Raw genomic sequence first — 27,718 nt, forward strand, 5'->3', positions numbered from 1 at the left:
CAGTACTGTTGCCCGGAAAATCCCATGGATGGTAGGCGTCCTGGTAGGCTGCAGTCCATGGGGTCGCTAAGAGTCAAGACAGGACTGAGCAACTTCACTTTCACTTTCCACTTTCATGCATTGGAGAAGGAAATGGCAACCCACTCCAGTGTTCCTTGCCTGGACAATCCCATGGACGGAGAAGCCTGGTGGGCTGCAGTCCATGGGGTCACACGGAGTCGGACACGACTGAAGCCACTTAGCAGCAGCAGCAGCAGCATGAGTGAATAGTAATCATATCAGACATAAAAGCACACTATAAAGCTCTAAATTTATACCACTTGGGTACCAGTACAGGAATAGACTAATAGGCCAGTGGCACAGAATAAAAATCTCAGAATAACACCAATTATAGTTGGGGATTTTAGTATATGATCCAAAGGCATGTAAAATCACTGAGGCAAAGATGAACATTCAATAAATGAGGCTGGAACAATTGAGACATTAAAAAAAAAAATCAGTGCAGATCCATGACATACCATCCACAAAAATAAACTGTAAATGGGTTTAGGAATCTAAACAAAAAAATGCAACCATAACAAAATCTTGAAGAAAATACGGCAGAATTTTTCTTCAATATCAGCATTGGGAAAGGCTTTCTAACTGTGACTGAAACTTCCAGAGGTGATTAAAGAAAAGAACATTCTATGTGACTAAAAAGATTTTTTTTTTTCATGTATGGCAAGTTGCGAAGAGTGGACTCATTGGAAAAGACTCTGATGCTGGGAGGGATTGGGGGCAGGAGGAGAAGGGGACGACAGAGGATGACATGGCTGGATGGCATCTCTGACTCGATGGACGTGAGTCTGAGTGAACTCCGGGAGTTGGTGATGGACAGGGAGGCCTGGCGTGCTGCGGTTCACGGGGTCGCAAAGAGCTGGACACGACTGAGCGACTGAACTGAACTGAAGTGAAGGTGAAAGTGGCTCAGCCATAACACAACATAACTACAGATGCATTTAACATTTGGGCCAACAATCCTATTGCTGGAAATGAAACTGGAAGAGACATTACCACCAACACAAAAATGCGTGTACACAGGGTTATTCACTGCAGCATTGTTTGTATTAATCATTACGAAATGTTGAAAACAACTGAAATGCCCCTATGCTGCTGCTGCTGCTGCTGCTGCTGCTGCTGCTAAGTCGCTTCAGTCGTGTCCGACTCTGTGGGACCCCAAAGACGGCAGCCCACCAGGGTCCCCGGTCCCTGGGATTCTCCAGGCAAGAACACTGGAGTGGGTTGCCATTTCCTTCTACAAGGCATGACAGTGAAAAGTGAAAGTGAAGTCACTCAGCCGTGTCCGACTCCTAGGGACCCCAGGGACCGCAGCCCACCAGGCTCCTCGGTCCATGGGATTTGCCAGACAAGAGTGCTGGAGTGGGTTGCCATTGCCTTCTCCGGAAATGCCCCTATAGAAGCCAGTGTAATCTAATGTAGCTATAAAAAAGAATGAAGGAGTACAGAATAAGGAGTTTTTTAATGAAATGCTGTTTATTGAAAAAGGAAAAGTGCAAAGAAGCTTTAGAAAATGCTATCTTTCATTTAATAAGCAATGGAACATAAGAAAACGCATATGTATCTATTCATTCGTGTACAGTACATACAGGAAAGATTCAACCAGATAACCAGATTGGTTATCTACAGGGGGATTGTGGAAAAGAAATGGGGAATGCGAAGGGGGTGGAAGACATGGGGAAAGAATCATACTCCTACAGTATGTGTGTTTGTGTAGCCCTGAGTCTGAATCACAGTAGTGTTTCACATACCCCAAGATTAAGTGAAACATTAAAATGAACTAGGATATGGGGGGAGAGGGCAAACTCAAATTAGAAACACCAACAAATTAGCCTAAATATATTACAAATGAATGTCTTAACCACAAGAGAAGGAGTGAGGAGGAAAATAGCTAAGCTAAGCAACTTGGGCAAACAGTACTTTGATTGCATCCTTTGAGGCTTAACATATAAACAAGTGTACACAAACACAAGTCATCAGAACTGCTTCCAACAGGTGCGTGTTTTGTGTTCAGTCATTAAGTTGTACCCGACTTTTGCGATCCCTGTCTCTGTAGCACACCAGGTCTCCCCATCCTTCACTATCTCCTAGAGTTTGCTCAAATTCATGTCCATTAGGTCGGTCATACTATCTAACCATTTGCTAGCATTTCTGTAACTACATCATGTATAATCAGGTGTGAACAAATAAGTAGATACTGAAGATAAGGAGAGCCAGGTGAGACAAAGAGGTTACAAAAAAGACTAGAGTGGATGGTTGATGTATCGCATAAACCATCACAATATTGTAAACTCATTATCCTCCAGTTAAAATTAATTAATTAATTAATTTAAAAAAAAAGAAGTACCAGTGTGAGCTCCTGGCTTTCACTATCTACAGAAATATCTAGAGAAATTCCAATGTATCTGGGAGCATAAGTATATACAGACAATATATTTCCTTCATTTACCAATGGAAAAGGAAGACCTAGCTGCAAGGAAACCCCAGTAGCAGCAATGAACATGCAGGGAGATATCAGTTACTAAATGTCATTTTCCAACGAAAGGAAACATGGGTTTTGGCAGAAGTGTTCTGATTTCAGGGTCACAAGATGAACAGGAATACCTTATAATGCCAGCAAGGAAGTACACAGAAAAGAACCATGTCATGCTCAAAGAACACACACCCCACAAGAAGGAGTTCCTAATCACCAAAGCTGGAAAAATGCAAGAAACTAAATAATGATATAATTTGATTATAAGTCAGAATATAACAAAGTTATTCACGACTCAATATTGACATAAAGAATTTGATTACTTATTTGGTTTGGTAATTAGAAATGCATTCTGTAAAATTTTGTAATTTGAAAATTTATAAAAATATGAGGGAGAAAAGACAGCTCTACAGAATTCCAACGAACAAATATGGTAGGAATAAGGAAACAGAAAGTCACCTTTTAGTCATATTTGTTGTAGGCCAAATCAACAGATGAATTTTAAAAGCAGTGAATAAAAGTCTGAGAAGAATCCTATCCCTCTTTTTGGCTCCGAGCAAGAATTCCCTAGCCCAAGAGCAGCCTTATCATAGGAACCGGCGACAGGGTCTGCTTGCCCCTATCAGGTTTTGGTTCCCCACCAGTCCACAGAAGTATTCAAACAAGCTAATCACATCCTTCCTTGAGAACCAAGGGTCACCACCATCTCTTGTTACCACAGGTAACCTCCCACAGCCCTGCTTGTTCATTCTCTTCCGGAGCCATGACTCCCCTGAGGCTCGACCTAGCCAGTAGTATCCTCTTCCCTCAGGCAGTGAGTGAACAGTACTGAGAAGCTGCTGTGGGTAGCACCTGTCCAGTGTCAGGTGTGTATGTTCAGCAGCCACCCCCAGATCCCTATGGTAGAAATCACTCCATCACCATTAGAACGAAGGAGAGGAAATAAAACAGGTATTATTGCCAAAAATGTGTAACTTTCATCTAATCCTAAGAAAACACCAGACAAACCCAAACTGACAGACATTGTATAAAATACCTGAGCAGTATCTCCAAAACTGTCACCGTTGGGAAAGACCCAGAAAGCTTGAGGAATTCTCAGCGTGGGGGAGACTAAAGAGAAATGATGGCCAAATGTGGTATCCGGAATGGGATGCTGGGACAGAAAAAGGAGATTACCGGGATAAATGATAGAATTCAAATAAAGTATGTAAATTAGTTAATAGTACTGCATCAATATTAATTTTCAATTTTCATAATTTTTATATGCCTATGGAAGATGTTAACATTAGGGAAATCTGGATGAAGGTTTTCTATACTGTTTTTTGCAAACTTCTGTTAGGTCTAAAGTTACTTCAAAAAAACATTTTTTGAAAGATTCACTCACTGCTAAAAGGAAACATAACGGTATCTGTGTGATAAATTGCTTCAGTATGGTCCGACTCTTTGCCACCCTATGGACTGTAAGCTACCAGGTTCTTCTGTCCACTGGATTCTCCAGGGAAGAATGCTGGAGTGGGTTTCCATGTCCTCCTCCACGGGATCTTCCTGACCCAGGGATCAAACCCAAGTCTCTTAGGTTTCCTGCGCTGGCAGGTGGGGCCTTTACCAGCTGAGCCACAGGGGAAGCCCCACGGTTATACTATAAATCTTACCTTTTAGTAATAGTTCAACCAATTGAAATACGGTCAGGAGGATGGATATAAAGATGGATAAATGTCCCTGCCTCGTGATCCATTAAAAAACTATTTCAAAGTGGTTTGAAAGTGAGAGTGTTAGTTTCTCAGTCATGTCTGACTCTTTGTGCTTCCATGGACTGTAGCCTGCCAGGCTCCTCTGTCCATGGGATTCTCCCGGCAAGAATACTGGAGTGGATTGTCATGTCCTGTCTAGAGGGCCCATTAATATAAAGGAAAGTGCAACCCATTTCCAAGGTGTAGATGAATATTTATCTGCTCCTGGTGGCTCAGACGGTAAAGAATCGGCCTACAATCAAGGAGACCTGGGTTCGATTTCTGGGCATTATCAATACGAACCACAAAAATAATTAGATGCAAACAAATACGATTTTTGTAGAGGAGCGCAACACGATCGAGGGATTTTATTTCATTTTATTGGATCGAGGGATTTTAAAGAGAGCAAGAAATGATTAACCACAAAATTGAAGCTAATCACAGGTGAGGAAAGAGGGTTACTCAGAGGGTGGACAGGAGAGTTGGCCGGCGAGCAATTCAATCCATTGCCTTTCTTATTAATCCCGAAACTTTGGTCCTAGGTAATTTCATTTATATCAGTAGAGACAGAGTTTGTAGAAAGAATACCGTTGAGATACCTGACTGGAAGAAGAGTCGGAAAACAGTCGAGACGTCCAAGACCCGAGCAGTGGCAGCGCGTCCCTCCCTCTCCACAGGCCGCTGCCAACAAGCCGCAGCGCTGGAGGCTACTGGCGTCCTAACGGGTCCTCGCCAGAAGAGCACTTGGATTGGTGTAGCTCAGGTCACATGCCACCCACTCACTCAATCAGCTAGGTACCGGGAGGCGGGGCCAAGTTCTAGACCCGCCCACATAGCAGAGAGGCTTATGGGTGAGAAGGTTCCCCTCAGGCGCCAGCGCCTCAGCTCTAGAACCCCTTGGGTGGAAAGCTGGGCACAAGGTCTCTCTGTGTGGCCTAGATACCGCCTGGCCAGGGTTTCTGCCAGGCCAGGACTCAAACTCAGAGAACTGATGTCCACATCGATGGGCTTTGCAACAGAGACTGAACTTAAAAACAATTGGCCCCTTAACGAAAAAGAGGCTTCTCGGGTGGCGCTAGTGGTAAAGAACCCGCCTGCCAATGCAGGAGATGTCAGGGTCCAGGTTCGATCCCTGGGTCAGGACGATCCCCTGGAGGAGGTCACGGCAACCCACTCCAGTATCCTTTTTTTGTTTGTTTGTTTTTCAGTCCAGCATTCTTGCCTGGAGAATCCCATGGACGAGGGGCCTGGTGGGCGACTTAGCACTTGATGAAAAAAGCCATCAAACTTTAGTGTCCACAGGGCTCTCCTACGGTACACAAGGTGTTGAGTCCACACCAGATAGGGAAGAAAGTATCCTGGCCTCTGTGCAGTAAAGCCAGCAAAGCAGTGACATTGACATTTGACAAAAGCAGCATAAAGGAGAAAACTGCATGCATTCTAAGTTGCTTCAGTCTTGTCCGACTCTTTGTGACCCCATGAACTGTGAAGCCCATCAGGTCCCTCTGTCCAGGACATTGTCCAGGGAAGAATGCTGGAGTGGGTTTCCATGTCCTCCTCCACGGGATCTTCTTGACCCAGGGATCAAACTCAAGTCTCTTAGGTTCCCTGCATTGGCAGGTGGGGCCTTTACCAGCTGAGCCACAGGGGAAGCCCCACGGTTATACTATAAATCTTACCTTTTAGTAAGGTAATTTTAGTTTAACCAATTGAAATACGGTTAGGAGGATGGATATAAAGATGGATAAATGTTCGTGTCTCGTGATCCATTAAAAAACTATTTCAAAGTGGTTTGAAAGTGAGAGTGTTAGTTTCTCAGTCATGTCTGACTCTTTGTGCTTCCATGGACTGTAGCCTGCCAGGCTCCTCTGTCCATGGGATTCTCCCGGCAAGAATACTGGAGTGGATTGTCATGTCCTGTCTAGAGGGCCCATTAATATAAAGGAAAGTGCAACCATTTCCAAGGTGTAGATGAATATTTATCTGCTCCTGGTGGCTCAGACGGTAAAGAATCGGCCTACAATCAAGGAGACCTGGGTTCGATTTCTGGGCATTATCAATACGAACCACAAAAATAATTAGATGCAAACAAATATGATTTTTTTAGAGGAGCGCAACATGATCGAGGGATTTTATTTCATTTTTTTGGATCGAGGGATTTTAAAGAGAGCAAGAAATGATTAACCACAAAATTGAAGCTAATCACAGGTGAGGAAAGAGGGTTACTCAGAGGGTGGACAGGAGAGTTGGCCGGCGAGCAATTCAATCGATTGCCTTTCTTATTAATCCCCAAACTTTGGTCCTAGGTAATTTCATTTATATCAGTAGAGACAGAGTTTGTAGAAAGAATACCGTTGAGATACCTGACTGGAAGAAGAGTCGGAAAACAGTTGAGACGTCCAAGACCCGAGCAGTGGCAGCGCGTCCCTCCCTCTCCACAGGCCGCTGCCAACAAGCCGCAGTGCTGGAGGCTACTGGCGTCCTAACGTGTCCTCGCCAGAAGAGCACTTGGATTGGTGTAGCTCAGGTCACATGCCACCCACTCACTCAATCAGCTAGGTACCGGGAGGCGGGGCCAAGTTCTAGACCCGCCCACATAGCAGAGAGGCTTATGGGTGAGAAGGTTCCCCTCAGGCGCCAGCGCCTCGGCTCTAGAACCCCTTGGGTGGAAAGCTGGGCACAAGGTCTCTCTGTGTGGCCTAGATACCGCCTGGCCAGGGTTTCTGCCAGGCCAGGGCTCAAACTCAGAGAACTGATGTCCACATCGATGGGCTTTGCAACAGAGACTGAACTTAAAAACAATTGGCCCCTTAACGAAAAAGAAGCTTCTCGGGTGGCGCTAGTGGTAAAGAACCCGCCTGCCAATGCAGGAGATGTCAGGGTCCAGGTTCGATCCCTGGGTCAGGACGATCCCCTGGAGGAGGTCACGGCAACCCACTCCAGTATCCTTTGTTTTTGTTTTTCAGTCCAGTATTCTTGCCTGGAGAATCCCATGGACGAGGGGCCTGGTGGGCGACGTAGCACTTGATGAAAAAAGCCATCAAACTTTAGTGTCCACAGGGCTCTCCTACGGTACACAAGGTGTTGAGTCCACACCAGATAGGGAAGAAAGTATCCTGGCCTCTGTGCAGTAAAGCCAGCAAAGCAGTGACATTGACATTTGACAAAAGCAGCATAAAGGAGAAGACTGCATGCATTCTAAGTTGCTTCAGTCTTGTCCGACTCTTTGTGACCCCATGAACTGTGAAGCCCATCAGGTCCCTCTGTCCAGGGGATTCTCCAGGCAAGACAGCTGGAGTGAGAGGCCATGCCCTTCTCTGGGGAAGGAGAAAACTGCCGCCCCTTTAATAGCAAGGGGCATTCAGGGTATTTGTGTCCAACCTTCTCAGCCTGCAATGTGGGAGACCTTGGTTCGATTCCTGGGTTGGGAAGATCCACTGGAGAAGGGATAGGCTACCCACTCCAGTATTCTTGGGCTTTCCTTGTGGCTCAGCCGCTAAAGAATCTGCCCAACAATGTGGGAGACCTGGGTTCGATCCCTGGGTTAAGAAGATCCCCTGGAGAAGGGAAAGGCTGCCCACTCCTGCATTCTGGCCTGGAGAATTCCATGGACTGTATAGTCCATGGGGTCACGGAGAGTCGCACACAACTGAGCAACTTTCACTTTCACTTTCTCCCTGAAATCCTGACTCCACTGTTGGTTTCTTATTCTCTTCCCAGTTGTTTAAAACTTTTCAGAATACAATACATTTTATTTATATGCTCTTTTTCTAATTTGGCCATCTCCTTCTGGTGGAAAAATATAAATTCCTGGAGGGCGGGAATCTTTGTTTATTTGTTCATTAACATATCCTTATAGTAATGCTTGGTATAATGTACACTTCAACATTTGTTCAATGAATTGTTCTCCAGCCATACTAGCCTATTTTTTGTGCCTCTGACCCTAACTCTAACTCAGCAAGCATGTTTTCACACCATTATGTATTTTCCTGTAACAACTTGCCCACAGATGTTCCTATAACCACCATCCTTACTAGGTTCACTTCTCTGCTCACCTCATTAGCCAAGGCTTACTTTTCTTCATGACACCTAGCATTTGATCCTAGTTTTTCTGAGTATGTTTCGTTTCTCTGATTTGTTGCTGTTTCTACTTTGCTTTAGTTTAGGTTTGCTGTTTTTCTGTTTTCTTTTCTCAACATTTCTTTCTTATACTCTTTTAATTGCCGCTAAAGAAGTAAACCATCCATGACTGCTTTAATTTTTGCCATATAATGCCATCTTTCAGTAGATGGGGGTAATGGCATTAAATATCTTAAACTGGATCCCTGGTTTCATGACTTTACCACTTCAGATCAGATCAGATCAGTCGCTCAGTCGAGTCTGACTCTTTGCGACCCCGTGAATCGAGGCACGCCAGGCCTCCCTGTCCATCACCAACTCCCGGAGTTCACTCAGACTCACGTCCACCGAGTCAGTGATGCCATCCAGCCATCTCATCCTCTGTCGTCCCCTTCTCCTCCTGCCCCCAATCCCTCCCAGCATCAGGGTCTTTTCCAATGAGTCAACTCTTCGCATGAGGTGGCCAAAGTATTGGACGTTCGGCTTCAGCATCAGTCGTTCCAATGAACACCCAGGACTGACCTCCTTTAGGATGGACTGGTTGGATCTCCTTGAAGTCCAAGGGACTCTCAAGAGTTTTCTCCAACACCACGGTTCAAAAGCATCAATTCTTCAGTGCTTAGCTTTCTTTATAGTCCAAATCTCACATCCATACATGACCACCGGAAAAACCATAGCCTTGACTAGACGGACCGTTGTTGACAAACTAATGTCTCTGCTTTTCAATATGCTGTCTGGGTTGGTCATAACTTTCCTTCCAAGGAGTCAGCGTCTTTTAATTTCATGGCTGCAGTCACCATCTGCAGTGATTTTGGAGCCCAGAAAAACAAAGTCAGCCACTATTTCCACTGTTTCCCCATCTATTTGCCATGGATGAGACCAGATGCCATGATCGTCGTTTTCTGAATGTTGAGCTTTCTTTAAGCCAACGTTTTCGCTCTCCTCTTTCACTTTCATCAAGAGGCTCTTTAGTTCTTTTTCACTTTCTGCCATAAGGGTGGTGTCATCTGCATATCTGACGTTATTGATATTTCTCCCGGTAATCTTGATTCCAGCTTGTGCTTCCTCCAGCCCAGCGTTTCTCAAGATGTACTCTGCATATAAGTTGAACAAGCACGGTGACAATATACAGCCTTGCCGTACTCCTTTTCCTATTTGGAAACAGTCTGTTGTTCCATGTCCAGTTCTAACTGTTGCTTTCTGACCTGCATACAGGTTTCTCAAGAGGCAGGTCAGGTGGTCTGGTATTCCCATCTCTTGAAGAATTTTCCACAGTTGATTGTGATCCACACAGTCAAAGGCTTTGGCATAGTCAATAAAGCAGAAATAGATGTTTTCCTGGAACTCTCTTGCTTTTTCCATGATCCAGCAGATGTTGGCAATTTGGTCTCTGGTTCCTCTGCCTTTTCTAAAACCAGCTTGAACATCTGGAAGTTCACGGTTCACGCATTGCTGAAGCCTGGCTTGGAGAATTTTGACCATTACTTTACTAGCGTGTGAGATGAGTGCAGTTATGCAGTAGTTTGAACATTCTTTGGAGTTGCCTTTCTTTGGGATTGGAATGAAAACTGACCTTTTCCAGTCCTGTGGCCACTGCTGAGTTTTCCAAAGTTGCTGGCATATTGAGTGCAGCACTTCCACAGCATCATCTTTCAGGATTTGAAATAGCTCAACTGCAATTCCATCACGCCCACCAGCTTTGTTCCTGGTGATGCTTTCTAAGGCCCACTTGATTTCACATTCCAGGATACCTGGCTCTAGGTGAGTGATCACACCGTCGTGATTATCTTGCTCGTGAAGATCTTTCTTGTACAGTTCTTCTGTGTATTCTTGCCATCTCTTCTTAGTATCTTCTGCTTCTGTTAGGTCCATACCATTTCTGTCCTTTATCGAGCCCATCTTTGCACGAGATGTTCCCTTAGTACCTCTAATTTTCTTGACGAGATCTCTAGTCTTTCCCATTCTGTTGTTTTCCTCTATTTCTTTGCATTGATCACTGAAGAAGGCTTTCTTACCTCTTCTTGCTCTTCTTTGGAACTCTGCATTCAGACGCTTATATCTTTTCTTTTCTCCTTTGCTTCGAAAGTTTAAATCTAGTGTTAGAAAGTTTAAATGAGCCAATTTTCACAGAAGAAATGAATACAGTTATTACAAGAATTACACCCAAGAAGCACCTTGCTCAGATGTATTTATTGGTGAATTCTAGTAAACCATCAAAGATCAAATAGTCCCAAAGCTTTGTGACTTGTTTAAGAACATTTGAAAGCAGGGAAACGTCCCTAAGTTCTTTTAGGAAGCAAGTAGGATACTAACACATAAACATAGATACCAAAAGGCTGGGCGCCGAAGAATTGATGCTTTTTGAACTCTGGTGTTGGAGAAGACTCTTGAGAGTCCCTTGGACTGCAAGGAGATCCAACCAGTCCATTGTGGAGGAGATCAGCCCTGGCATTTCTTTGGAAGGAATGATGCTAAAGCTGAAACTCCAGTACTTTGGCCACCTCATGCGAAGAGTTGACTCATTGGAAAAGACTCTGGTGCTGGGAGGGATTGGGGGCAGGAGGAGAAGGGGACGACAGAGGATGAGATGGCTGGAGGGCATCACTGACTCGATGGACGTGAGTCTCGGTGAACTCTGGGAGTTGGTGATGGACAGGGAGGCCTGGCGTGCCTCGATTCACGGGGTCGCAAAGAGTCGGACACGACTGAGCGACTGATCTGATCTGATCTGATACTGTGATAAAGTGGGACTTATTCCATTAATACAAGGCTGGCTCTGTATTAGGCATTTCATTCATATCATTCACCACGGTAACATATTTAAAGACAAAGACCCTGATGTTGGGAGAGATTGAAGTCGAAAGGAGTAGGGAGCAGCAGAGAATGAGATGGTTAGACAGCATCACTGACTCAATACACATGAATCTGAGCAAACTCTGGGAGATAGGGGAGGACAGAGGAGCCTGGGTTGCAAAGAGTCAGACGTGACAACAGCAACTGAACAATAATCATATGACTATCATCACAGATGCCAAACCAATCTTTGGGAAACTTCAATAGGCATTCATGTTAAAAAAGGGAAAACTGAAGAAATAGGAATCAGGGGTGCATTATTAACATGATAAAAGCTATATAAGTAGTTCCTCATGCAAATACTTTATTTAGTGGGGGAGTACCAGAGGTTTTCCAATAAGGTCAGGAATAACAAAAGTATGCCCACTATATCACTCCTGTTCAGTCTTCAACAGCAAGCACTAGTCAGTTGACTAGAGAAACCAATAAGACTTTTAAGAATGGATAAGAAGATGTAAAGCCACCTCTATGTCCAGGTGATATCATCGCACACCTGAAGAGTCTTATAGAAACCATGACAAATTAACTAAAACAAAGAGAATTCAGCAAGGTAGTAGGATATAAAGTTACATACAAATATTATTAGTCTTTGTTTTACATACACACACACACACACACACACACACACACACACACAGCTGGAGGACATGTTTAGGAGAGAAAATCCCATATACAATGGCAATAACAAAGAGTAAGCGTATAGAAATAAACTTAATGAGAGCATCTATACAAGGATAATTTGTAAACACTCTTGAACAACATAGAAGGAAACTTGAATAAGTAGGAAGATTTTCAAAGACCTTAGATAGAATAACTCAGCACTAAAAAGATATTGATTCCCTCTAAAGTTATGTATACATTGAATATAATGTCAAAAATATCGGCAAACATTTGCATGGAGTTAGACCAATGGATAATTTAGTTCATATTTAAAAAAAAAAAAAAAACATGCAAGAATAGCCAGGATACAAGTAAAAAAGGAAAACCTATGAGTGAATAGGGAGAAGGCAATGGCACCCCACTCCAGTACTGTTGCCCGGAAAATCCCATGGATGGTAGGCGTCCTGGTAGGCTGCAGTCCATGGGGTCGCTAAGAGTCAAGACAGGACTGAGCAACTTCACTTTCACTTTCCACTTTCATGCATTGGAGAAGGAAATGGCAACCCACTCCAGTGTTCCTTGCCTGGACAATCCCATGGACGGAGAAGCCTGGTGGGCTGCAGTCCATGGGGTCACACGGAGTCGGACACGACTGAAGCCACTTAGCAGCAGCAGCAGCAGCATGAGTGAATAGTAATCATATCAGACATAAAAGCACACTATAAAGCTCTAAATTTATACCACTTGGGTACCAGTACAGGAATAGACTAATAGGCCAGTGGCACAGAATAAAAATCTCAGAATAACACCAATTATAGTTGGGGATTTTAGTATATGATCCAAAGGCATGTAAAATCACTGAGGCAAAGATGAACATTCAATAAATGAGGCTGGAACAATTGAGACATTAAAAAAAAAAATCAGTGCAGATCCATGACATACCATCCACAAAAATAAACTGTAAATGGGTTTAGGAATCTAAACAAAAAAATGCAACCATAACAAAATCTTGAAGAAAATACGGCAGAATTTTTCTTCAATATCAGCATTGGGAAAGGCTTTCTAACTGTGACTGAAACTTCCAGAGGTGATTAAAGAAAAGAACATTCTATGTGACTAAAAAGATTTTTTTTTTTCATGTATGGCAAGTTGCGAAGAGTGGACTCATTGGAAAAGACTCTGATGCTGGGAGGGATTGGGGGCAGGAGGAGAAGGGGACGACAGAGGATGACATGGCTGGATGGCATCTCTGACTCGATGGACGTGAGTCTGAGTGAACTCCGGGAGTTGGTGATGGACAGGGAGGCCTGGCGTGCTGCGGTTCACGGGGTCGCAAAGAGCTGGACACGACTGAGCGACTGAACTGAACTGAAGTGAAGGTGAAAGTGGCTCAGCCATAACACAACATAACTACAGATGCATTTAACATTTGGGCCAACAATCCTATTGCTGGAAATGAAACTGGAAGAGACATTACCACCAACACAAAAATGCGTGTACACAGGGTTATTCACTGCAGCATTGTTTGTATTAATCATTACGAAATGTTGAAAACAACTGAAATGCCCCTATGCTGCTGCTGCTGCTGCTGCTGCTGCTGCTGCTAAGTCGCTTCAGTCGTGTCCGACTCTGTGGGACCCCAAAGACGGCAGCCCACCAGGGTCCCCGGTCCCTGGGATTCTCCAGGCAAGAACACTGGAGTGGGTTGCCATTTCCTTCTACAAGGCATGACAGTGAAAAGTGAAAGTGAAGTCACTCAGCCGTGTCCGACTCCTAGGGACCCCAGGGACCGCAGCCCACCAGGCTCCTCGGTCCATGGGATTTGCCAGACAAGAGTGCTGGAGTGGGTTGCCATTGCCTTCTCCGGAAATGCCCCTATAGAAGCCAGTGTAATCTAATGTAGCTATAAAAAAGAATGAAGGAGTACAGAATAAGGAGTTTTTTAATGAAATGCTGTTTATTGAAAAAGGAAAAGTGCAAAGAAGCTTTAGAAAATGCTATCTTTCATTTAATAAGCAATGGAACATAAGAAAACGCATATGTATCTATTCATTCGTGTACAGTACATACAGGAAAGATTCAACCAGATAACCAGATTGGTTATCTACAGGGGGATTGTGGAAAAGAAATGGGGAATGCGAAGGGGGTGGAAGACATGGGGAAAGAATCATACTCCTACAGTATGTGTGTTTGTGTAGCCCTGAGTCTGAATCACAGTAGTGTTTCACATACCCCAAGATTAAGTGAAACATTAAAATGAACTAGGATATGGGGGGAGAGGGCAAACTCAAATTAGAAACACCAACAAATTAGCCTAAATATATTACAAATGAATGTCTTAACCACAAGAGAAGGAGTGAGGAGGAAAATAGCTAAGCTAAGCAACTTGGGCAAACAGTACTTTGATTGCATCCTTTGAGGCTTAACATATAAACAAGTGTACACAAACACAAGTCATCAGAACTGCTTCCAACAGGTGCGTGTTTTGTGTTCAGTCATTAAGTTGTACCCGACTTTTGCGATCCCTGTCTCTGTAGCACACCAGGTCTCCCCATCCTTCACTATCTCCTAGAGTTTGCTCAAATTCATGTCCATTAGGTCGGTCATACTATCTAACCATTTGCTAGCATTTCTGTAACTACATCATGTATAATCAGGTGTGAACAAATAAGTAGATACTGAAGATAAGGAGAGCCAGGTGAGACAAAGAGGTTACAAAAAGACTAGAGTGGATGGTTGATGTATCGCATAAACCATCACAATATTGTAAACTCATTATCCTCCAGTTAAAATTAATTAATTAATTAATTTAAAAAAAAAGAAGTACCAGTGTGAGCTCCTGGCTTTCACTATCTACAGAAATATCTAGAGAAATTCCAATGTATCTGGGAGCATAAGTATATACAGACAATATATTTCCTTCATTTACCAATGGAAAAGGAAGACCTAGCTGCAAGGAAACCCCAGTAGCAGCAATGAACATGCAGGGAGATATCAGTTACTAAATGTCATTTTCCAACGAAAGGAAACATGGGTTTTGGCAGAAGTGTTCTGATTTCAGGGTCACAAGATGAACAGGAATACCTTATAATGCCAGCAAGGAAGTACACAGAAAAGAACCATGTCATGCTCAAAGAACACACACCCCACAAGAAGGAGTTCCTAATCACCAAAGCTGGAAAAATGCAAGAAACTAAATAATGATATAATTTGATTATAAGTCAGAATATAACAAAGTTATTCACGACTCAATATTGACATAAAGAATTTGATTACTTATTTGGTTTGGTAATTAGAAATGCATTCTGTAAAATTTTGTAATTTGAAAATTTATAAAAATATGAGGGAGAAAAGACAGCTCTACAGAATTCCAACGAACAAATATGGTAGGAATAAGGAAACAGAAAGTCACCTTTTAGTCATATTTGTTGTAGGCCAAATCAACAGATGAATTTTAAAAGCAGTGAATAAAAGTCTGAGAAGAATCCTATCCCTCTTTTTGGCTCCGAGCAAGAATTCCCCTAGCCCAAGAGCAGCCTTATCATAGGAACCGGCGACAGGGTCTGCTTGCCCCTATCAGGTTTTGGTTCCCCACCAGTCCACAGAAGTATTCAAACAAGCTAATCACATCCTTCCTTGAGAACCAAGGGTCACCACCATCTCTTGTTACCACAGGTAACCTCCCACAGCCCTGCTTGTTCATTCTCTTCCGGAGCCATGACTCCCCTGAGGCTCGACCTAGCCAGTAGTATCCTCTTCCCTCAGGCAGTGAGTGAACAGTACTGAGAAGCTGCTGTGGGTAGCACCTGTCCAGTGTCAGGTGTGTATGTTCAGCAGCCACCCCCAGATCCCTATGGTAGAAATCACTCCATCACCATTAGAACGAAGGAGAGGAAATAAAACAGGTATTATTGCCAAAAATGTGTAACTTTCATCTAATCCTAAGAAAACACCAGACAAACCCAAACTGACAGACATTGTATAAAATACCTGAGCAGTATCTCCAAAACTGTCACCGTTGGGAAAGACCCAGAAAGCTTGAGGAATTCTCAGCGTGGGGGAGACTAAAGAGAAATGATGGCCAAATGTGGTATCCGGAATGGGATGCTGGGACAGAAAAAGGAGATTACCGGGATAAATGATAGAATTCAAATAAAGTATGTAAATTAGTTAATAGTACTGCATCAATATTAATTTTCAATTTTCATAATTTTTATATGCCTATGGAAGATGTTAACATTAGGGAAATCTGGATGAAGGTTTTCTATACTGTTTTTTGCAAACTTCTGTTAGGTCTAAAGTTACTTCAAAAAAACATTTTTTGAAAGATTCACTCACTGCTAAAAGGAAACATAACGGTATCTGTGTGATAAATTGCTTCAGTATGGTCCGACTCTTTGCCACCCTATGGACTGTAAGCTACCAGGTTCTTCTGTCCACTGGATTCTCCAGGGAAGAATGCTGGAGTGGGTTTCCATGTCCTCCTCCACGGGATCTTCCTGACCCAGGGATCAAACCCAAGTCTCTTAGGTTTCCTGCGCTGGCAGGTGGGGCCTTTACCAGCTGAGCCACAGGGGAAGCCCCACGGTTATACTATAAATCTTACCTTTTAGTAATAGTTCAACCAATTGAAATACGGTCAGGAGGATGGATATAAAGATGGATAAATGTCCCTGCCTCGTGATCCATTAAAAAACTATTTCAAAGTGGTTTGAAAGTGAGAGTGTTAGTTTCTCAGTCATGTCTGACTCTTTGTGCTTCCATGGACTGTAGCCTGCCAGGCTCCTCTGTCCATGGGATTCTCCCGGCAAGAATACTGGAGTGGATTGTCATGTCCTGTCTAGAGGGCCCATTAATATAAAGGAAAGTGCAACCCATTTCCAAGGTGTAGATGAATATTTATCTGCTCCTGGTGGCTCAGACGGTAAAGAATCGGCCTACAATCAAGGAGACCTGGGTTCGATTTCTGGGCATTATCAATACGAACCACAAAAATAATTAGATGCAAACAAATACGATTTTTGTAGAGGAGCGCAACACGATCGAGGGATTTTATTTCATTTTATTGGATCGAGGGATTTTAAAGAGAGCAAGAAATGATTAACCACAAAATTGAAGCTAATCACAGGTGAGGAAAGAGGGTTACTCAGAGGGTGGACAGGAGAGTTGGCCGGCGAGCAATTCAATCCATTGCCTTTCTTATTAATCCCGAAACTTTGGTCCTAGGTAATTTCATTTATATCAGTAGAGACAGAGTTTGTAGAAAGAATACCGTTGAGATACCTGACTGGAAGAAGAGTCGGAAAACAGTCGAGACGTCCAAGACCCGAGCAGTGGCAGCGCGTCCCTCCCTCTCCACAGGCCGCTGCCAACAAGCCGCAGCGCTGGAGGCTACTGGCGTCCTAACGGGTCCTCGCCAGAAGAGCACTTGGATTGGTGTAGCTCAGGTCACATGCCACCCACTCACTCAATCAGCTAGGTACCGGGAGGCGGGGCCAAGTTCTAGACCCGCCCACATAGCAGAGAGGCTTATGGGTGAGAAGGTTCCCCTCAGGCGCCAGCGCCTCAGCTCTAGAACCCCTTGGGTGGAAAGCTGGGCACAAGGTCTCTCTGTGTGGCCTAGATACCGCCTGGCCAGGGTTTCTGCCAGGCCAGGACTCAAACTCAGAGAACTGATGTCCACATCGATGGGCTTTGCAACAGAGACTGAACTTAAAAACAATTGGCCCCTTAACGAAAAAGAGGCTTCTCGGGTGGCGCTAGTGGTAAAGAACCCGCCTGCCAATGCAGGAGATGTCAGGGTCCAGGTTCGATCCCTGGGTCAGGACGATCCCCTGGAGGAGGTCACGGCAACCCACTCCAGTATCCTTTTTTTGTTTGTTTGTTTTTCAGTCCAGCATTCTTGCCTGGAGAATCCCATGGACGAGGGGCCTGGTGGGCGACTTAGCACTTGATGAAAAAAGCCATCAAACTTTAGTGTCCACAGGGCTCTCCTACGGTACACAAGGTGTTGAGTCCACACCAGATAGGGAAGAAAGTATCCTGGCCTCTGTGCAGTAAAGCCAGCAAAGCAGTGACATTGACATTTGACAAAAGCAGCATAAAGGAGAAAACTGCATGCATTCTAAGTTGCTTCAGTCTTGTCCGACTCTTTGTGACCCCATGAACTGTGAAGCCCATCAGGTCCCTCTGTCCAGGACATTGTCCAGGGAAGAATGCTGGAGTGGGTTTCCATGTCCTCCTCCACGGGATCTTCTTGACCCAGGGATCAAACTCAAGTCTCTTAGGTTCCCTGCATTGGCAGGTGGGGCCTTTACCAGCTGAGCCACAGGGGAAGCCCCACGGTTATACTATAAATCTTACCTTTTAGTAAGGTAATTTTAGTTTAACCAATTGAAATACGGTTAGGAGGATGGATATAAAGATGGATAAATGTTCGTGTCTCGTGATCCATTAAAAAACTATTTCAAAGTGGTTTGAAAGTGAGAGTGTTAGTTTCTCAGTCATGTCTGACTCTTTGTGCTTCCATGGACTGTAGCCTGCCAGGCTCCTCTGTCCATGGGATTCTCCCGGCAAGAATACTGGAGTGGATTGTCATGTCCTGTCTAGAGGGCCCATTAATATAAAGGAAAGTGCAACCATTTCCAAGGTGTAGATGAATATTTATCTGCTCCTGGTGGCTCAGACGGTAAAGAATCGGCCTACAATCAAGGAGACCTGGGTTCGATTTCTGGGCATTATCAATACGAACCACAAAAATAATTAGATGCAAACAAATATGATTTTTTTAGAGGAGCGCAACATGATCGAGGGATTTTATTTCATTTTTTTGGATCGAGGGATTTTAAAGAGAGCAAGAAATGATTAACCACAAAATTGAAGCTAATCACAGGTGAGGAAAGAGGGTTACTCAGAGGGTGGACAGGAGAGTTGGCCGGCGAGCAATTCAATCGATTGCCTTTCTTATTAATCCCCAAACTTTGGTCCTAGGTAATTTCATTTATATCAGTAGAGACAGAGTTTGTAGAAAGAATACCGTTGAGATACCTGACTGGAAGAAGAGTCGGAAAACAGTTGAGACGTCCAAGACCCGAGCAGTGGCAGCGCGTCCCTCCCTCTCCACAGGCCGCTGCCAACAAGCCGCAGTGCTGGAGGCTACTGGCGTCCTAACGTGTCCTCGCCAGAAGAGCACTTGGATTGGTGTAGCTCAGGTCACATGCCACCCACTCACTCAATCAGCTAGGTACCGGGAGGCGGGGCCAAGTTCTAGACCCGCCCACATAGCAGAGAGGCTTATGGGTGAGAAGGTTCCCCTCAGGCGCCAGCGCCTCGGCTCTAGAACCCCTTGGGTGGAAAGCTGGGCACAAGGTCTCTCTGTGTGGCCTAGATACCGCCTGGCCAGGGTTTCTGCCAGGCCAGGGCTCAAACTCAGAGAACTGATGTCCACATCGATGGGCTTTGCAACAGAGACTGAACTTAAAAACAATTGGCCCCTTAACGAAAAAGAAGCTTCTCGGGTGGCGCTAGTGGTAAAGAACCCGCCTGCCAATGCAGGAGATGTCAGGGTCCAGGTTCGATCCCTGGGTCAGGACGATCCCCTGGAGGAGGTCACGGCAACCCACTCCAGTATCCTTTGTTTTTGTTTTTCAGTCCAGTATTCTTGCCTGGAGAATCCCATGGACGAGGGGCCTGGTGGGCGACGTAGCACTTGATGAAAAAAGCCATCAAACTTTAGTGTCCACAGGGCTCTCCTACGGTACACAAGGTGTTGAGTCCACACCAGATAGGGAAGAAAGTATCCTGGCCTCTGTGCAGTAAAGCCAGCAAAGCAGTGACATTGACATTTGACAAAAGCAGCATAAAGGAGAAGACTGCATGCATTCTAAGTTGCTTCAGTCTTGTCCGACTCTTTGTGACCCCATGAACTGTGAAGCCCATCAGGTCCCTCTGTCCAGGGGATTCTCCAGGCAAGACAGCTGGAGTGAGAGGCCATGCCCTTCTCTGGGGAAGGAGAAAACTGCCGCCCCTTTAATAGCAAGGGGCATTCAGGGTATTTGTGTCCAACCTTCTCAGCCTGCAATGTGGGAGACCTTGGTTCGATTCCTGGGTTGGGAAGATCCACTGGAGAAGGGATAGGCTACCCACTCCAGTATTCTTGGGCTTTCCTTGTGGCTCAGCCGCTAAAGAATCTGCCCAACAATGTGGGAGACCTGGGTTCGATCCCTGGGTTAAGAAGATCCCCTGGAGAAGGGAAAGGCTGCCCACTCCTGCATTCTGGCCTGGAGAATTCCATGGACTGTATAGTCCATGGGGTCACGGAGAGTCGCACACAACTGAGCAACTTTCACTTTCACTTTCTCCCTGAAATCCTGACTCCACTGTTGGTTTCTTATTCTCTTCCCAGTTGTTTAAAACTTTTCAGAATACAATACATTTTATTTATATGCTCTTTTTCTAATTTGGCCATCTCCTTCTGGTGGAAAAATATAAATTCCTGGAGGGCGGGAATCTTTGTTTATTTGTTCATTAACATATCCTTATAGTAATGCTTGGTATAATGTACACTTCAACATTTGTTCAATGAATTGTTCTCCAGCCATACTAGCCTATTTTTTGTGCCTCTGACCCTAACTCTAACTCAGCAAGCATGTTTTCACACCATTATGTATTTTCCTGTAACAACTTGCCCACAGATGTTCCTATAACCACCATCCTTACTAGGTTCACTTCTCTGCTCACCTCATTAGCCAAGGCTTACTTTTCTTCATGACACCTAGCATTTGATCCTAGTTTTTCTGAGTATGTTTCGTTTCTCTGATTTGTTGCTGTTTCTACTTTGCTTTAGTTTAGGTTTGCTGTTTTTCTGTTTTCTTTTCTCAACATTTCTTTCTTATACTCTTTTAATTGCCGCTAAAGAAGTAAACCATCCATGACTGCTTTAATTTTTGCCATATAATGCCATCTTTCAGTAGATGGGGGTAATGGCATTAAATATCTTAAACTGGATCCCTGGTTTCATGACTTTACCACTTCAGATCAGATCAGATCAGTCGCTCAGTCGAGTCTGACTCTTTGCGACCCCGTGAATCGAGGCACGCCAGGCCTCCCTGTCCATCACCAACTCCCGGAGTTCACTCAGACTCACGTCCACCGAGTCAGTGATGCCATCCAGCCATCTCATCCTCTGTCGTCCCCTTCTCCTCCTGCCCCCAATCCCTCCCAGCATCAGGGTCTTTTCCAATGAGTCAACTCTTCGCATGAGGTGGCCAAAGTATTGGACGTTCGGCTTCAGCATCAGTCGTTCCAATGAACACCCAGGACTGACCTCCTTTAGGATGGACTGGTTGGATCTCCTTGAAGTCCAAGGGACTCTCAAGAGTTTTCTCCAACACCACGGTTCAAAAGCATCAATTCTTCAGTGCTTAGCTTTCTTTATAGTCCAAATCTCACATCCATACATGACCACCGGAAAAACCATAGCCTTGACTAGACGGACCGTTGTTGACAAACTAATGTCTCTGCTTTTCAATATGCTGTCTGGGTTGGTCATAACTTTCCTTCCAAGGAGTCAGCGTCTTTTAATTTCATGGCTGCAGTCACCATCTGCAGTGATTTTGGAGCCCAGAAAAACAAAGTCAGCCACTATTTCCACTGTTTCCCCATCTATTTGCCATGGATGAGACCAGATGCCATGATCGTCGTTTTCTGAATGTTGAGCTTTCTTTAAGCCAACGTTTTCGCTCTCCTCTTTCACTTTCATCAAGAGGCTCTTTAGTTCTTTTTCACTTTCTGCCATAAGGGTGGTGTCATCTGCATATCTGACGTTATTGATATTTCTCCCGGTAATCTTGATTCCAGCTTGTGCTTCCTCCAGCCCAGCGTTTCTCAAGATGTACTCTGCATATAAGTTGAACAAGCACGGTGACAATATACAGCCTTGCCGTACTCCTTTTCCTATTTGGAAACAGTCTGTTGTTCCATGTCCAGTTCTAACTGTTGCTTTCTGACCTGCATACAGGTTTCTCAAGAGGCAGGTCAGGTGGTCTGGTATTCCCATCTCTTGAAGAATTTTCCACAGTTGATTGTGATCCACACAGTCAAAGGCTTTGGCATAGTCAATAAAGCAGAAATAGATGTTTTCCTGGAACTCTCTTGCTTTTTCCATGATCCAGCAGATGTTGGCAATTTGGTCTCTGGTTCCTCTGCCTTTTCTAAAACCAGCTTGAACATCTGGAAGTTCACGGTTCACGTATTGCTGAAGCCTGGCTTGGAGAATTTTGACCATTACTTTACTAGCGTGTGAGATGAGTGCAGTTATGCAGTAGTTTGAACATTCTTTGGAGTTGCCTTTCTTTGGGATTGGAATGAAAACTGACCTTTTCCAGTCCTGTGGCCACTGCTGAGTTTTCCAAAGTTGCTGGCATATTGAGTGCAGCACTTCCACAGCATCATCTTTCAGGATTTGAAATAGCTCAACTGCAATTCCATCACGCCCACCAGCTTTGTTCCTGGTGATGCTTTCTAAGGCCCACTTGATTTCACATTCCAGGATACCTGGCTCTAGGTGAGTGATCACACCGTCGTGATTATCTTGCTCGTGAAGATCTTTCTTGTACAGTTCTTCTGTGTATTCTTGCCATCTCTTCTTAGTATCTTCTGCTTCTGTTAGGTCCATACCATTTCTGTCCTTTATCGAGCCCATCTTTGCACGAGATGTTCCCTTAGTACCTCTAATTTTCTTGACGAGATCTCTAGTCTTTCCCATTCTGTTGTTTTCCTCTATTTCTTTGCATTGATCACTGAAGAAGGCTTTCTTACCTCTTCTTGCTCTTCTTTGGAACTCTGCATTCAGACGCTTATATCTTTTCTTTTCTCCTTTGCTTCGAAAGTTTAAATCTAGTGTTAGAAAGTTTAAATGAGCCAATTTTCACAGAAGAAATGAATACAGTTATTACAAGAATTACACCCAAGAAGCACCTTGCTCAGATGTATTTATTGGTGAATTCTAGTAAACCATCAAAGATCAAATAGTCCCAAAGCTTTGTGACTTGTTTAAGAACATTTGAAAGCAGGGAAACGTCCCTAAGTTCTTTTAGGAAGCAAGTAGGATACTAACACATAAACATAGATACCAAAAGGCTGGGCGCCGAAGAATTGATGCTTTTTGAACTCTGGTGTTGGAGAAGACTCTTGAGAGTCCCTTGGACTGCAAGGAGATCCAACCAGTCCATTGTGGAGGAGATCAGCCCTGGCATTTCTTTGGAAGGAATGATGCTAAAGCTGAAACTCCAGTACTTTGGCCACCTCATGCGAAGAGTTGACTCATTGGAAAAGACTCTGGTGCTGGGAGGGATTGGGGGCAGGAGGAGAAGGGGACGACAGAGGATGAGATGGCTGGAGGGCATCACTGACTCGATGGACGTGAGTCTCGGTGAACTCTGGGAGTTGGTGATGGACAGGGAGGCCTGGCGTGCCTCGATTCACGGGGTCGCAAAGAGTCGGACACGACTGAGCGACTGATCTGATCTGATCTGATACTGTGATAAAGTGGGACTTATTCCATTAATACAAGGCTGGCTCTGTATTAGGCATTTCATTCATATCATTCACCACGGTAACATATTTAAAGACAAAGACCCTGATGTTGGGAGAGATTGAAGTCGAAAGGAGTAGGGAGCAGCAGAGAATGAGATGGTTAGACAGCATCACTGACTCAATACACATGAATCTGAGCAAACTCTGGGAGATAGGGGAGGACAGAGGAGCCTGGGTTGCAAAGAGTCAGACGTGACAACAGCAACTGAACAATAATCATATGACTATCATCACAGATGCCAAACCAATCTTTGGGAAACTTCAATAGGCATTCATGTTAAAAAAGGGAAAACTGAAGAAATAGGAATCAGGGGTGCATTATTAACATGATAAAAGCTATATAAGTAGTTCCTCATGCAAATACTTTATTTAGTGGGGGAGTACCAGAGGTTTTCCAATAAGGTCAGGAATAACAAAAGTATGCCCACTATATCACTCCTGTTCAGTCTTCAACAGCAAGCACTAGTCAGTTGACTAGAGAAACCAATAAGACTTTTAAGAATGGATAAGAAGATGTAAAGCCACCTCTATGTCCAGGTGATATCATCGCACACCTGAAGAGTCTTATAGAAACCATGACAAATTAACTAAAACAAAGAGAATTCAGCAAGGTAGTAGGATATAAAGTTACATACAAATATTATTAGTCTTTGTTTTACATACACACACACACACACACACACACACACACACACAGCTGGAGGACATGTTTAGGAGAGAAAATCCCATATACAATGGCAATAACAAAGAGTAAGCGTATAGAAATAAACTTAATGAGAGCATCTATACAAGGATAATTTGTAAACACTCTTGAACAACATAGAAGGAAACTTGAATAAGTAGGAAGATTTTCAAAGACCTTAGATAGAATAACTCAGCACTAAAAAGATATTGATTCCCTCTAAAGTTATGTATACATTGAATATAATGTCAAAAATATCGGCAAACATTTGCATGGAGTTAGACCAATGGATAATTTAGTTCATATTTAAAAAAAAAAAAAAACATGCAAGAATAGCCAGGATACAAGTAAAAAAGGAAAACCTATGAGTGAATAGGGAGAAGGCAATGGCACCCCACTCCAGTACTGTTGCCCGGAAAATCCCATGGATGGTAGGCGTCCTGGTAGGCTGCAGTCCATGGGGTCGCTAAGAGTCAAGACAGGACTGAGCAACTTCACTTTCACTTTCCACTTTCATGCATTGGAGAAGGAAATGGCAACCCACTCCAGTGTTCCTTGCCTGGACAATCCCATGGACGGAGAAGCCTGGTGGGCTGCAGTCCATGGGGTCACACGGAGTCGGACACGACTGAAGCCACTTAGCAGCAGCAGCAGCAGCATGAGTGAATAGTAATCATATCAGACATAAAAGCACACTATAAAGCTCTAAATTTATACCACTTGGGTACCAGTACAGGAATAGACTAATAGGCCAGTGGCACAGAATAAAAATCTCAGAATAACACCAATTATAGTTGGGGATTTTAGTATATGATCCAAAGGCATGTAAAATCACTGAGGCAAAGATGAACATTCAATAAATGAGGCTGGAACAATTGAGACATTAAAAAAAAAAATCAGTGCAGATCCATGACATACCATCCACAAAAATAAACTGTAAATGGGTTTAGGAATCTAAACAAAAAAATGCAACCATAACAAAATCTTGAAGAAAATACGGCAGAATTTTTCTTCAATATCAGCATTGGGAAAGGCTTTCTAACTGTGACTGAAACTTCCAGAGGTGATTAAAGAAAAGAACATTCTATGTGACTAAAAAGATTTTTTTTTTTCATGTATGGCAAGTTGCGAAGAGTGGACTCATTGGAAAAGACTCTGATGCTGGGAGGGATTGGGGGCAGGAGGAGAAGGGGACGACAGAGGATGACATGGCTGGATGGCATCTCTGACTCGATGGACGTGAGTCTGAGTGAACTCCGGGAGTTGGTGATGGACAGGGAGGCCTGGCGTGCTGCGGTTCACGGGGTCGCAAAGAGCTGGACACGACTGAGCGACTGAACTGAACTGAAGTGAAGGTGAAAGTGGCTCAGCCATAACACAACATAACTACAGATGCATTTAACATTTGGGCCAACAATCCTATTGCTGGAAATGAAACTGGAAGAGACATTACCACCAACACAAAAATGCGTGTACACAGGGTTATTCACTGCAGCATTGTTTGTATTAATCATTATGAAATGTTGAAAACAACTGAAATGCCCCTATGCTGCTGCTGCTGCTGCTGCTGCTGCTGCTGCTAAGTCGCTTCAGTCGTGTCCGACTCTGTGGGACCCCAAAGACGGCAGCCCACCAGGGTCCCCGGTCCCTGGGATTCTCCAGGCAAGAACACTGGAGTGGGTTGCCATTTCCTTCTACAAGGCATGACAGTGAAAAGTGAAAGTGAAGTCACTCAGCCGTGTCCGACTCCTAGGGACCCCAGGGACCGCAGCCCACCAGGCTCCTCGGTCCATGGGATTTGCCAGACAAGAGTGCTGGAGTGGGTTGCCATTGCCTTCTCCGGAAATGCCCCTATAGAAGCCAGTGTAATCTAATGTAGCTATAAAAAAGAATGAAGGAGTACAGAATAAGGAGTTTTTTAATGAAATGCTGTTTATTGAAAAAGGAAAAGTGCAAAGAAGCTTTAGAAAATGCTATCTTTCATTTAATAAGCAATGGAACATAAGAAAACGCATATGTATCTATTCATTCGTGTACAGTACATACAGGAAAGATTCAACCAGATAACCAGATTGGTTATCTACAGGGGGATTGTGGAAAAGAAATGGGGAATGCGAAGGGGGTGGAAGACATGGGGAAAGAATCATACTCCTACAGTATGTGTGTTTGTGTAGCCCTGAGTCTGAATCACAGTAGTGTTTCACATACCCCAAGATTAAGTGAAACATTAAAATGAACTAGGATATGGGGGGAGAGGGCAAACTCAAATTAGAAACACCAACAAATTAGCCTAAATATATTACAAATGAATGTCTTAACCACAAGAGAAGGAGTGAGGAGGAAAATAGCTAAGCTAAGCAACTTGGGCAAACAGTACTTTGATTGCATCCTTTGAGGCTTAACATATAAACAAGTGTACACAAACACAAGTCATCAGAACTGCTTCCAACAGGTGCGTGTTTTGTGTTCAGTCATTAAGTTGTACCCGACTTTTTGCGATCCCTGTCTCTGTAGCACACCAGGTCTCCCCATCCTTCACTATCTCCTAGAGTTTGCTCAAATTCATGTCCATTAGGTCGGTCATACTATCTAACCATTTGCTAGCATTTCTGTAACTACATCATGTATAATCAGGTGTGAACAAATAAGTAGATACTGAAGATAAGGAGAGCCAGGTGAGACAAAGAGGTTACAAAAAGACTAGAGTGGATGGTTGATGTATCGCATAAACCATCACAATATTGTAAACTCATTATCCTCCAGTTAAAATTAATTAATTAATTAATTTAAAAAAAAAGAAGTACCAGTGTGAGCTCCTGGCTTTCACTATCTACAGAAATATCTAGAGAAATTCCAATGTATCTGGGAGCATAAGTATATACAGACAATATATTTCCTTCATTTACCAATGGAAAAGGAAGACCTAGCTGCAAGGAAACCCCAGTAGCAGCAATGAACATGCAGGGAGATATCAGTTACTAAATGTCATTTTCCAACGAAAGGAAACATGGGTTTTGGCAGAAGTGTTCTGATTTCAGGGTCACAAGATGAACAGGAATACCTTATAATGCCAGCAAGGAAGTACACAGAAAAGAACCATGTCATGCTCAAAGAACACACACCCCACAAGAAGGAGTTCCTAATCACCAAAGCTGGAAAAATGCAAGAAACTAAATAATGATATAATTTGATTATAAGTCAGAATATAACAAAGTTATTCACGACTCAATATTGACATAAAGAATTTGATTACTTATTTGGTTTGGTAATTAGAAATGCATTCTGTAAAATTTTGTAATTTGAAAATTTATAAAAATATGAGGGAGAAAAGACAGCTCTACAGAATTCCAACGAACAAATATGGTAGGAATAAGGAAACAGAAAGTCACCTTTTAGTCATATTTGTTGTAGGCCAAATCAACAGATGAATTTTAAAAGCAGTGAATAAAAGTCTGAGAAGAATCCTATCCCTCTTTTTGGCTCCGAGCAAGAATTCCCCTAGCCCAAGAGCAGCCTTATCATAGGAACCGGCGACAGGGTCTGCTTGCCCCTATCAGGTTTTGGTTCCCCACCAGTCCACAGAAGTATTCAAACAAGCTAATCACATCC

At 43.7% G+C, this 27,718-nt stretch overlaps 1 protein-coding gene across 1 annotated transcript in view; it reads right to left on the reverse strand.

The window, feature by feature from the left end:
- The window catches only part of LOC133242576 (uncharacterized), a 110,612-nt gene that overhangs the window by 57,104 nt on the left and 25,790 nt on the right, over positions 1 to 27,718 (reverse strand). The window contains exons 5-6 of the mRNA XM_061408760.1: positions 15,823 to 15,939; positions 3,567 to 3,683 (exon numbers count right to left, since the gene is read on the reverse strand). Coding sequence (XP_061264744.1) covers positions 3,567 to 3,683; positions 15,823 to 15,939 — 234 coding nt within the window. The remainder of the gene's footprint in view (positions 1 to 3,566; positions 3,684 to 15,822; positions 15,940 to 27,718) is intronic.

This window comes from Bos javanicus, chromosome X (genome assembly GCF_032452875.1).
Source record: "Bos javanicus breed banteng chromosome X, ARS-OSU_banteng_1.0, whole genome shotgun sequence".
Taxonomy (NCBI): Eukaryota; Metazoa; Chordata; class Mammalia; order Artiodactyla; family Bovidae; genus Bos; species Bos javanicus.